Below are 12,605 nucleotides of genomic sequence, written 5' to 3' on the forward strand. Positions count from 1 at the left end.
AGTAGTTTTTTCTGCACTGCATTCTTTCTCTTCTTCCTCTTGGATTCCAGTAACTGAGTGTTAGACCTCTTGATATTGTCCACGGGTCCCTGAGGCTCTTTTCATTTAAAAAAAAAATAAATTTATTTATTTATTTTGTTTTTGGCTGCGTTGGGTCTTCATTGCTGCACGCAGGCTTTCTCTAGTTGTGGTGAGCGGGTGCTACTCTTACTTGCGGTGCGCAGGCTTCTCATTGCGGTGTCTTCTCTTGTTGTGGAGCATGGGCTCTAGGCGCACGGGCTTCAGTAGTTGTGGCGCGTGGGCTTTAGAGCGCAGGCTCAGTAGTTGTGGCGCACGGGCTTAGTTGCTCCGCGCATGTGGGATCTTCCCGGACCAGGGCTCTAACCCGTGTCCCCTGCATTGGCAGGCAGATTCTTAACCACTGTGCCACCAGGGAAGCCCTCATTTCTTTTTCAAATAATTTTTTCTCTCTGTTGTTCAGATTGGATACGCTCTATTGATCTATCTTCTTCGCTGACTCTTTTTTGTGTTATATTCATTCTGCTATTGAGTCCATCTACTGAGATTTTTATTTTGTTTATTGTATTTTTCAGGTCTGAAATGTCCATTTGGCTCTTTATATATCCTATTTCTTTGCTGAGACTTTCTATCTTTCTATTGGTTACAAGAGTGTACACTATTACTTCTTGGAGTATTTCTGTAATAGTTGCTTTTAAGTTTTTGTCAAATAATTCCAGTATCTGTGTCATGTCATTGGCATTTGTTGATTGTCTTTTCCCCACACCAATTGGGATTTTCCTGATTCTTCATATGCTGAGTAGTTTTGGGTTATATCCTGGGCATTTTGTATGTAATATCATGAGACTCTGAGTCATGTTTAAATACTATAGATAATGTCCATATATTTGTTTTTACAGGCACTTGACCTGGTTGGGTTCAGGTCTCAAGTTCCAGCCAGCCTTCTATGGATTGTGGTTTCAGTATCAGTTCTGTTTTCAAAATCTTTGCAGTGTTCTTCAGATCTGTCCCACATGCATGACACCAGTGGCCAGTCTGGGACCTGGTGGAAGTCTGTCTGTTAGCTTGGTTCTCAAAGTTTTTGATATGCTAATGGTTCAGATGCACGTGCAGATGCAAGTATCTAGGTATCTGGGGTGGGGAGGGGATTGTTTCTAGCATGCGCACGGATACCAAAATCTGTGGATGCTCAAGTCTCTTATACAATGGCATACTACATTCGGCCCTCAGTATCCCCAGTGTTCCGCATCCACAGATACCGAGGGTTGACTGTATTATCTAGTCCCCTGCATTCCTGAACCTCTGGCTAGAAAGGCTAGACTTTAGTTACTCTTGCTCTGCTTGTGTTTTATGGCACCCTTCCCATGACTATGTCCAAGTCCAAGGCCAAGCTGCCTGAGAAGAGAGAAAATACTCAGCAGGGTTTGGGGCCACAACCTCAGATCAGAGAAGAAACTTCCCTTTCCTCAGAGTTTTAGGTGCTTGCGGACTCCTGCTGTGGCTTCCACCACTGCAGTGGGATTGCCTGGGAGTTGGGATGCTAGAATGAAGGAAAGGAAATGCAAGGAGAGGGGGAAATGGGGAAGCCCCCCCTGCTTTCTCTGAGCATTAGGAGACCCCTTCCCTCCTTGAGCCTGAACTAGAGGGCTTCTCCTGGAGCTCTCGTCTGCAATGATGTCCACATCCAGTGTGCGGCTGCCCGAGTCGGGGCTTGAGGGGAATACCAGGAGAAAAACAGTGGTAACCTCACTGCTGGTTCCTGGTACTTTGAGTTCTGGTCTTCAATCTGCCTGCTAGCATTTACTTTTCAGATTCCTCAAATAGCTGCTCTCTGCATTCTGTCCAGGTTTTATTGCCGTATTCAGTGCCAGACACAGGGTGCGGGCGTGCTTATCCATGTTACCCAGAACTGAAACGGAGATTTTTTTTTTTTTTTTAATGAAATTTTTGCGTGGGGTACCTGAATTTTAAATGTCACAATAAAGTGTGTAACTGACCCCTGCTCTTTCCAAAGCAGGGCTGATTCTGAGAGAAAGTCCTGTTACATGAGACTGGTGGGGAGAGACATGTGAGCTGCCACCCAGAGACTCTGGGAGCCCCTAATCCCACTCAAGCGAAGTCCTAGAAACCATGGTTATCTCAGGGCATTCCAGAAAGACAGTGGCTGGTGCTCATCTGGATTCATGCTCTTCCCAGGTACCATTTTGTGCCTCCGCCTCCCCCAACAACTCCCACAGCCCCCCTTCTCCTTCTAAAAAGGAGCAAACAATTTCCTTCAATCATTGTTTCCCGCCCACTGACAGATGCTCTTAATTAGCACAGAATTGCAGCAGAATTGCCAAATAAATAGATTTTGCTTGTTTTGAGTTTGTTTTTTTTTCTAGAAAGCTTAGGCTTCCCAAAATCAACTCATCACACAGGCTCAGCGTATTGTTTAGTTTGAGTCAAGGAATCACAACCTTGTTCTTTTCCACAGGCACAACCACAGCACAGAAAATCAATTGTTAGCTGTCTCTCCCAGCAGAAAATTGCTGGTTCTAAAACCTTTCAAGAGCTTACTAGCTGTGGGAATGCGCATTTGAGAGTATTGAAACATCGTAAAAATATCCCAGACACTCTACCAATTATCCATCACAATAAAGAAACTGATTATTTAAATCACTTGTCATACAATTTCATCCCCAAAGAACTGTAGCACTGAAACACAGAGGAATGGGACCATTAGACTCCTTTGGTTCTTATTTTAAAAGAAATTTAAAAACATGCATGTACAAAACTTGCTTGTACAACTGATGGTGGAACTGTTGCTAATTGGACAATTTCTGTGTGGCCTGCATGAGGTCATTCATGGGTGTGGGGAAAACGGCCTCTGAAGAAGGAAGCTGTTGTTCCAAATTTCAAGGCAAAGAAAGTTTTTGCACGAGGCAGAATCGATGATTCTCTTTTCAGGTCATGGGTGGCTCTGCTTTTATATATGTGTGTTTGTATATATATATATATTTTAATGCAACCAGTTTTGCTTGGGGCTTATGGTCTTGAGTTAATATATTTCTGTTATATGCATACGTGTAGGCTGGTAGGCAAAAGAGTATTTTAAAAGATTGCTTTATATTTTGCATTATCTTTTATTAGTAAAATCTTGGAATTCAGTTTCTTTGGCTTGAAAGACTCATTTTCTTTTTTCAAGAAACAAATTTGATGCTGAAGTCATAAATCATAAAAATATGTGAAAGTCTCACGGCTGTGCTTGCTGCCGTCTTTAGAGCCAGATCCATTATCTCTGTGCACCAACTTGGGCTGACTCAGCGATCACTTTTTACCCTTTGGGAAGAGATGCTCAGATGTCTGCAAAATAGCCCCCAAACAACATGAGTTAGTTGTGTATAGAATCCTTTGCTTAGTGTTAATTTTTGGAATTTTTTTCTGTATAATCAAAACATTTCCCCTCGTTAGAAGAAACCAGTTCACTTTGCAACGCATGTTCCCTGGAGGAAGTGCCGGATGAAGCCTTCACAGATGAAAGGGGGTAGGGGCTGCTGCCTTTCCTCAGAAACCTGGGACCCTGCCTTTCCTGGGATGGCTGTCTTTGCTGCGGGAGGAGCTCCTTTGAACGACTGGCCTGGTGGTTTAGGTAGGGGGCCGGACCACAGATTGCAAAGGAATTGGACAACACCCCCCCACCCCTCCCACCGCCCCTGCAGGGGCTCAGGAGCCTGGCCGCTTCTCTGTGGCAACGCATTGTGTATGCTCCATTCGACATTTCAGTCAAGCCTGCCGGGGACAGAGACCAGCCCCTAATGACCCCAGTGACTGTACCTCCACCACCTTCTGCTTAAGCTGCTCCTTTACCCATCTGAAGAGGAAGTGGGAGTGACAAAAGGGACTGGGAATCTACCTTCCCACCTCCTGGGAGTGATGGGGGTAGCCTTGTCCTGGCCACACGATATTTGGAGCACATGGCTAATAGTGGACCCTGGCATTTAGGGAACTGTTTGAGGGTAAAATCATAATGATAAAATCTTTTTAAAAGAAAAAGATGGGTTTTTTTGCCTTGTACTAGTAAACACCAACCATGGGTATTTTAAGGTGCTCAGAGAATTGTTTGTGGCATCTTTGAAGGACAAATATTGATGTGTGCACTAGAAAATTAAGACAAGTGATAATTGAAAGATATGATAAAAGCTAGTGGTTTCCTTGGGGAAATAATCACAAACTGCTGTCAGACTGATGCCGATGAGAACATTACTTTATGTGAAATGTTTTTTAAACAGCTCAACCAAAGCTTTAAGCCAGAGCACTTCTGAGGGCATCTGTCTGCTGTATATTTCTATTATATCCCCACCTGAGGCCCCTCAACTTATGTTATTCACCGTTCCAGCTGTCGTGTTTAGCTTTGTCGTGGTCAACACTCAGTGAAACTGAGAAATATCAGATAGCAAGATGGATACTGCTTGTGGATTCTTAAGATAATTATATAGTTTTGTCATGTTGAGTCACCGTATGGATTCACTGTTATTGATCTGTGACATTACTTTCGTGTGTTAGCCCAGGTTAAGTGCTTCTGCGGTTTTTAAGGTGTCTCTTTATTGAGAGTTTTAGGCTTCTCACATTGGAGACTGCTTCCTATAATCTACATTTGTATTTTCTGGCATTTATTTTGGAGTGGTACTTGGGTCCTTCATCTCTCCATGACCCCATTGTGCCCTACAGAGATTTCAGTCAAAGCTCTTGCAGAACTTCATTGCATTTATTGGTGTACACAGCTCTGTCCTATATTAAATTGTAACCCAGAGCCTGGCACGAGGCACAAATGGCCACTGAACGAATGAATGACTCCCTGGTCAAGTCTCAGTGCCTCTTTCCAAAGATGATGTGCAGGAGACCTTCCACTTGCCTCTCCAGCACCACTCTCCATCCTGCTTCTCCTGCTCTGCACCCCAGTAGGCTGACCTATGGACCAACCACAGCCTCCCTCTTCTCTAGCTTATCCTTCGATTTGACAGTTAGGGTGGGTATGTAATAGGGCTGGATGTGATGGGATTGGCTGTGTTCTTCTATGAAACACCTTCTCCATGCAGTTTCCCTCTCTGGGTTCCACAAATTCCTCCCCCTCTTTGCTCCTTCAGGCTCAGGGTTTGAAAAGGCTCCCTGGTGCTACCAGCCACAGGTATTGCATTACTCCTTATTGGTTTCCTAAACTCTGCCTACACCTTTGTATTATAAATAGGCTCTCTATTAAATTCTTCCCACTGTATCCTGCTGGGACCTGGCCAGTATTTCCCCAGTCACCCAGATGACAAAGTTGTTTGTAACCCAGATATCATAATCTGTGTCTCTTGCATTATTTCAAGTAAACACTCTCCTCTAGGCTGGTCTACAACCAAATTAGCATCAAATAGAGCAGGGGTCAGCAAACCACAGCCTTGCAGGCCCAATCCAGCCTGCCGGCTGTTTTTGTAAATGGAGTTTTATTGGAACACAGTCCTGACCATTTGTTTACTTACTGTCTTTGGCTGATTTTGAGCTACAACAGGCGGTGAGGAATTGCAACAGAAACTGTATGGCCTGCAAAGCCTAAAATATTTGCTGTTTGACCTCTTATAGAAAAAGTTTACAGATCCCTGATTTAGAGGAAAACCATAATGTGGGAACTTTATCATTTTCATCAAGAGGCTCCTGGGCCAGGTGCCAGGGTGCTTGTCAGGGTCCCACGACAATGATGTGGGGAGTTTTAAACCCCAGGGCTGGACAAGCTTGCATGCAGCATTGTGTTGCTGTGCTGACAGCAGCGGCAACCTGGGAAGACACTCTTTGTCGTTAGACGCAAAAGGAGTGTGACCAAGCAAAACTAAGAGGCGTTTGTACTAAAGTGTGTCTATAATTTATGATTTCATAATTAAGTAGTTTCCCAGAAAGAATGACTTTCCCTAACGTTTCAGCATTTCCCTGTCAAACTTATTTTGTATGTATCTGTCTCCCCCACCAGACTGTGAGCACCTCCCTGGAGCCTCCGGGTTTTATTCAAATGTGTGCCGACCAGTGCCTGGCACAGAGTGGCTGATGCTCAATAAGTATTGTTCGACTGAATGGTAATCAACAACTAATTTAGAGAAGGAAAAAAGAAATAGGGGGTGGGAGCCATTAACTGGGAAGATATATTACTTAATGTTCTCAGGCTCTCTCTGACTGGAGTCTCTTGCCTACTCAACCTTCACAGAACAGGAACAGCTATACGAAAAGCCTGTTTCCCAAAAAAAGGTGCCCCTCAGGGCAGACTGACTACATAATTTGCAGGGCTCAGCACAGAATAAGAATGTGGAGGCTCTTGTTAAAAAATTATTAAGAGTGTCAGCACTGAGCCAAACACAAGCCCTTCTAAGACTGTGCAGGTGGCATGCCCATGAAACTGTCCCTGCCTTAAGGATTGCTGAGGAAAAGACAGCCTGTAGGAAATCAGTGAGGCTTCTTTTCAGTCCAGAGGACTGCAGGGCTCTCAGCCACCATAAGGCAGTGCAGACCTGAGAGCCACTAAGACTGTGGGCTCTCGGGACTTGGTGCAGAGATATGTCTCATAATGCCTAACCCGGAATAACGCTTTACCACTTACAAAGTGTCTGCATTTATCTCGCACCCTCATGCCAGAGTGTACTCTTCTTCCCCAAGCCCACACACTTGGCTTCACACTGACTAACCTGCTTGCCCCCTGCTCTTCCTTGCTTTCCGTTTAACCCCAAGTCACCTAGGCCACCCCATTTAGGGGCAAGAAAACCATAAAGGTACTAAAGTGCCTCAGGGCTAGCCTGTTTCGATGTTTCTTTGTGGGTGACAGACAGTTCTTGCCATAATACCTGTCTTAGGCTATTCTGGCTGCCATAACAAAATACCACAGACTGGCTGGCTTACAAACAACAGAAATTTATTGCTCACAGTTCTGGAGGCTGGACGTTCAAGATTGGTGTGCCAGCACGGTGGGGTTCTGGTGAGGGCCCTCTTCTGAGCTGCAGATGGCTGACTTCTCTCTGTGTCCTCACATGGTGTTAGGGCCTAGGGAGCTATGAGGGGTCTCTTTTAAAAGAGCACTAATTCCATTCATGAAGGCTCCACCCTCATGATGTGAGCACCTCCCAAAAATCCTACCCCCTAACATCATCACACCGGGCATTAGGATTTCAACATAGGAATTTGGGGTGGGAGACACACGTTCAGACCATTGCAATACCTGACTGGAGAACAATGTGTGTACATGAACAGTCCCTTTATTTTGTCCCCAGAACCCTCCCCTGCCCCTTTCCTCACCTTAAAATGGGGTTTAGGGGCCCATCTTAACCACTCTGCAGGAATCCCTGTGCCCAGACCCCCAGAGTCTTTCCTGACACTAGATGTTCACCCTGCCAGCTGCTGGGACTTCTCCCTGCCCAGGCCCCTGCCCTTCCCCATCATACACTCTGGGCAGTACTCTGCCCTTGGGATCACAGTGAGCCTCTGGAGGTTTCCAAGTGGTGACAACTATAGGTGGGGAACTTGAGCTCTAGCAAGGATTTTATGACTGGTGCTTCCTTTTGACTGGAGGGGTCCCCATTTTTGATCCTTCTGGATCACCACTACTTTCCCCCAACCCTTCATCCACTCTACCCTTGCTTTAAACGGGGGCTTAGGGTTCTCATCCCCCTGCTCCTGGGAGCCCCTCATGTCCTCTGCTGAAAGCTGGAGGCTGTCCCACAGTGCTAGAAGGCCACCCTTGCCAGCCGTGGTAGTGCCAGCTCCAGGGACTGTTGGCAGGTGCATGGTCCAGACGACAGGTGCACTGAGGTCTAGAACTCTGGGTGCCACCCCCCCCCCCTTGCTCGGGGGGAAGGTGCCCAAGCGCCCTGAGGATTCAGGCATTATGGGACCATGACAACAAAACTGGCCCCTAGGAAGCACCTATTTCTGAAGCTCTAAGCCTTGGAAACCATAGTAGGTAGGGGAGGATTTCTCCACAACGGGGAGTGGCTCCGGGTAATACAAAGCCGCAGCTGAGAGAGCCTGACGGGATCGAGTGGAGTTTGCCATTGATCAGAAGATCGAGACAGACATCCCCTCTAGCTTTTGCAGTCTCCTGCTTAATCTGGTAGCTGGGCTTTCTCAGGCCTCATTTGTCTCCCTGTGATTGATGTGGCCTTAACTATAGCAGCTCTGAACCAACCCCGGCCGCAAAGTGCAGCCGTGTTTGTTTTGCAGGCAGCTAGTAGTCTTGCCTCGCTGATGCTCTGCATCCTTCCCACCCCCATCCCAAACTCCTGATACCTTACACACTGACCTATATTTTCTCCTTACAGGGTCCCCGGTGGCATATAGATCTCCAGCCTTGGGCAGGTCCTGCTCGGTCCCTGGATGAAGAAGCCTTGAGGTTCCTGAGATACATCAGCACCATTCAGGTTGTGTTTCAGGCACAAGTGGTTATGGAGACTCTGTGTAAAAGATGCTAATTGCACCCTTAAAAATTTTTTTTTATTTATTTATTTTTGGCTGCGTCGGGTCTTAGTTGCGGCGCACAGGCTTCTCTCTAGTTGTGGTGCATGGGCTCTGTAGTTGTGGCGCACAGGCTTAGTTGCCCCACGGCATGTGGGATCTTAGTTCCCCGACCAGGGGTTGGACCCGCGTCCCCTGCATTGGAAGGCGGATTCTTAACCATTGGACCACCAGGGAAGTCCCGCTAATTACCCCCTTTTAAAGAAGGCTGGGGAGTTTCTCAGTGCCTCCTGATAGGGACTTGATAGAGTTTCTGAGGCCTTGCTGCTTAAATATATTCACTCACTTAGAGGCATATAATAGATGCCTTCCATCTGCTTCGGCATCTTATCCCTTCCAGGAGTATCGTCACCCTGAGATGTTTTAATGATTCATCCCGATGTGTTTTAAAGATCCACTTTAGAAAATTGTTTTGGAAAACCATGTGAAGCGACAGATTCGTGCCCATGAGTAGGCAGTCCAGTGTGTCACAAACCAAAACCATCATCTGGAGGTTCAAATTCCATTTTGTATTTGGAGAAGTCTGCCTTTTCGCTTTTCTGCCACAGAAGCTTGGCAGACAGGGATGCGTTAGGCCAGAGAGTAAAGGAGGCTTTGCAGGCAGTAGGAAGAGAAGCTTACTGAATCCGAAGACTCTCTGTTCTTAGGGCACTTTAAATCATTACTGAGCACTGGCCTTCATTAGTGACTTAACACATTGTGGCAGCTCCTGCCCGGGCGACCCGAGCAGGCAGAGACCCTCCATTAAGGAGAGTCTATGGCTCTTGACACATTAATCAGGAGGTTCCATTCTCAAGTAGCCTGATCCTGAGGAAAGAGAGACAGAAAAGAAAATCAAGGCCCGAGGGAAAGTTTGCCCTGAGCTGAGAGGTGCTAGTAAATTAGAAACTCAGACTGCCTGTGAAGCTGCAGCTGGGGAGGCTGCACTGTGGAGCTGGTATGGCACTGGAGGTCCCTGGGTCTTTTGATCTCCCTTCGGCCCACTCGCTCTTGGCATCCCACTTCCCCTCCCAAACCTCACTGGTGGCCAAGCCCGTTTTTCATCCATGGGAGAGCATATATTTCTGGAATTTTAGAAGGCTAGTTTAGCAGTAAAAGAAAGTCCCATTTCTCATATGATGCAGTCAGACAACCAGGAATTTTAATATTTGTCACCTAGACATGGAAGTAAAAGCTTGTTGAATTCATCATGAGTAATGGGATGATAAATTGGTCCCTGTGCTTTACATAATTTCATCTTATTTTGCTGCTGCAAATTAATTTGGTGGACTTAGACAATTAAAATACTGAAATTTTAATTTTATAGTTTGGTTTTACACGAAGAATAAGAAGCTGGATCTCTTAACTATGAATTTAAGAAGCCCTTAAAAGCCCTAGAGAAAAATGAGAGGTGTTAAATTTATGAGTTGAATTTGAGAATTGTGAGCTTCACCTCCCAGTATAAATTGACCACATGAAAGCCTCTAAATTCTATTTTATATGTATTTCAGGTTAATGTTCTGTAACTTATAAAAGGCATGTTAACTTAGAAGAAGCTCTTGAGGCATGAAAGTGTTATTTCAAGCCCCTCTTGGAGTTTTCCTATGAGTTATGGGCTGAGAGGGAAAAAATTCTTTAAAAAAAGCATCCTGGGGCTTCCCTGGTGGCGCAGTCGTTGGGAATCTGCCTGCCAATGCAGGGGACACGGGTTTGAACCCTGGTCCGGGAAGATCCCACATGCTGCAGAGCAGCTGGGCCCGTGCGCCACAGCTACCGAAGCCCGTGCACCTAGAGCCCATGCTCTGCAACAAGAGAAGCCACCGCAATGAGAAGCCCGCACACTGCAACGAAGAGCAGCCCCTGCTACTAGAGAAAGCCCACGCACAGCAATGAAGACTCAATGCAGCCAAAAAAAATAATAAATAAATAAATAAATTAAAAAAAAAAAAAAAAAAGCATCCTGTGAGGTAGTTTAATGTTGTGACCCTGGGCAGTTTATTTTGCTTGTTTGGCTCTGGCTGTTCTGATCTTGAAAACGAAGAGATTGTATCAAATTATTTCTAAGGTCCCTTCCAGCTCCGTGAGCCTGTACTTTGTTAAGACTAGTGTAGAATTGTTATTAACCAAGTATTACTGAGCATCTACTATGTGCCAGGAACATAGGCCTTGGGAATACAGTCTCTGCCCTCAGGTGGCTAACAAACTAGTTGGGAAGGTAGATAAATGGACATATAATTATTATTCAGCTTGATGAGTATAATAATAGAGATTTGGTTGTTAAAGCTCGCTAGAAGATTTTTCATCCTCTAGAAAGAACAAGATAAAGTTCTAGACCTCACAATTGTTTTGTAATCAGAGGTCATTTTACCCAGTTAAAGTCCTGTGCTTTTGTGTGCTTCCGAGTCACTAGACCAGCAGGTGGGAGCTCATCAGAGATGACACTAACTGGTTTAATCAGAACCCTACTGACCAGTGCTCCCTCCCCCTCTCTATGTAATGCAGAGTTTTTGGCTGCTTTGGGAGCTTATGCCTCATTTAGAACTCATCTTGACAATGAAAGCCTACAAAGCTGGCAGAATATTAGAGTCACTATTACCTAAAATTTTCATAGTTAGCAGTAGTGAGTCATAATGGGCAAGGAAAAAAAAAAACAAAAAAAAACCCTCTGTAGGTACTTAAGCAAATCCCACCTCCATCCTCTTACACTGCTTTAATATATATATATATATATTTCCCTCAAATCCATGTTCAAGCTTTTACAGCAAGGCCTAGCATTTGATATGTTTATCAGTTGATTTATTCATTCCTCAATTCAGCAGGCATTTGTTGCGTGCCTGCTCAGTGGATGACGCTGTGCTAGGCACTGGCTGGGATGTCAAAACTGAATTAAATACCCCCCCCCACAGTGGTGAACGGCTAGGATGCAAGAGAACTGTGTGTTCTCTAACAGGGTGGACAGATGGGGTGGGTAAACTTCCCCAGGCCAAAGGAGCTTGGGAACAGAAGCACAGAGCAAGGTATTCGGGTAGAGTAGGCATAACATCAAGCTCAGTTTTACTAGGTATTGTTTTCTAATGTGAAAGGCCATGGTTACATCTCTGAGTTCTGGAGTAGACGATACACTGCTGCTAACAAGAAACAGTTAAATCATAAACCCAGTGCTGTGTTCTAAAGGAAGGCTCCAGATCCAGCTTTTTATGGCAACCCCCGAACCATATGCCTTCAGGAAGCATGGCTTGCAGTACAAAATTAATCTAAGCAACAGTTGCTGTTTTAAAAAGAAAAAGTACGTTTTAAAGTCAGTCTGTCTGTCTATCTATCTATCTATCTATCTATCTATCTATCTATCTATCTAATCATCTAACCATCTAACTGATTGTAAGAATGACATAAGAACTTACGGATCTAGAGATTCAGATTTTACAAATTTATAACAATAGTTTCTATTATATTTACTGCTACACACACATGCACACACACACAAACTGGGATAAAAGCAACAAAAATACAACCCTTTCCTTGATGTTTTACCTTTCAAAATAATGTATTTCATTAACATACAGTTTGATTATTGAAGCGATTCTTGCCAAGTCCCCAAAATTTAAGGGCTCCCTTTGCCAGATTTTACTTATGGGTTGGCAGAAATGCTATTCAGGCTTTTGGGATACAAAATGAAAGGAAAATAAATTAGATCCCTTCAAGTTAAATAACTAAAAAGCATTTCAGAAAACATTTTTTCCTGGAGTCTGTTTTCCTTTGTCCAGGCTTAATTCTGTTTATATGGCTAAAATGACAAGGGGAATTAGAGAGAGGGAGAAAAAAACCCATAATTACCTGAGTTAGAGCTTAGCTAGGAGTTACTGCCCTCGCTGATTTTGCTCACAAGAGAGTTCATTGAAGCCTTGGCCATAAATCTTAACAAGAAAGTTTGAAAAATCAATATTTAATTAATTTTTAGGAGCTGAATTTTACTGAGTCCTTACTCCTAGTTGTTTTCAAAAGCTAATGTCTATAAATGAGATGGTTAATAAATGGTTAAAATGGAAAAACTTCTGTGTTCTATTTTTGAGCTAGGAGAGGAAAGGGGAACATTAGCA

At 44.5% G+C, this 12,605-nt stretch overlaps 1 protein-coding gene across 2 annotated transcripts in view; it reads left to right on the top strand.

Annotated features, from left to right (window-relative positions):
* Positions 1–12,605, top strand: part of METTL24 (methyltransferase like 24) — a 117,256-nt gene that overhangs the window by 25,152 nt on the left and 79,499 nt on the right. For both annotated transcript variants that reach the window (XM_068551014.1, XM_068551015.1), the window contains exon 2: positions 8,337–8,435. In XM_068551014.1, coding sequence (XP_068407115.1) covers positions 8,337–8,435 — 99 coding nt within the window. The remainder of the gene's footprint in view (positions 1–8,336; positions 8,436–12,605) is intronic.

This window comes from Eschrichtius robustus, chromosome 9 (genome assembly GCF_028021215.1).
Source record: "Eschrichtius robustus isolate mEscRob2 chromosome 9, mEscRob2.pri, whole genome shotgun sequence".
Lineage (NCBI taxonomy): Eukaryota > Metazoa > Chordata > Mammalia > Artiodactyla > Eschrichtiidae > Eschrichtius > Eschrichtius robustus.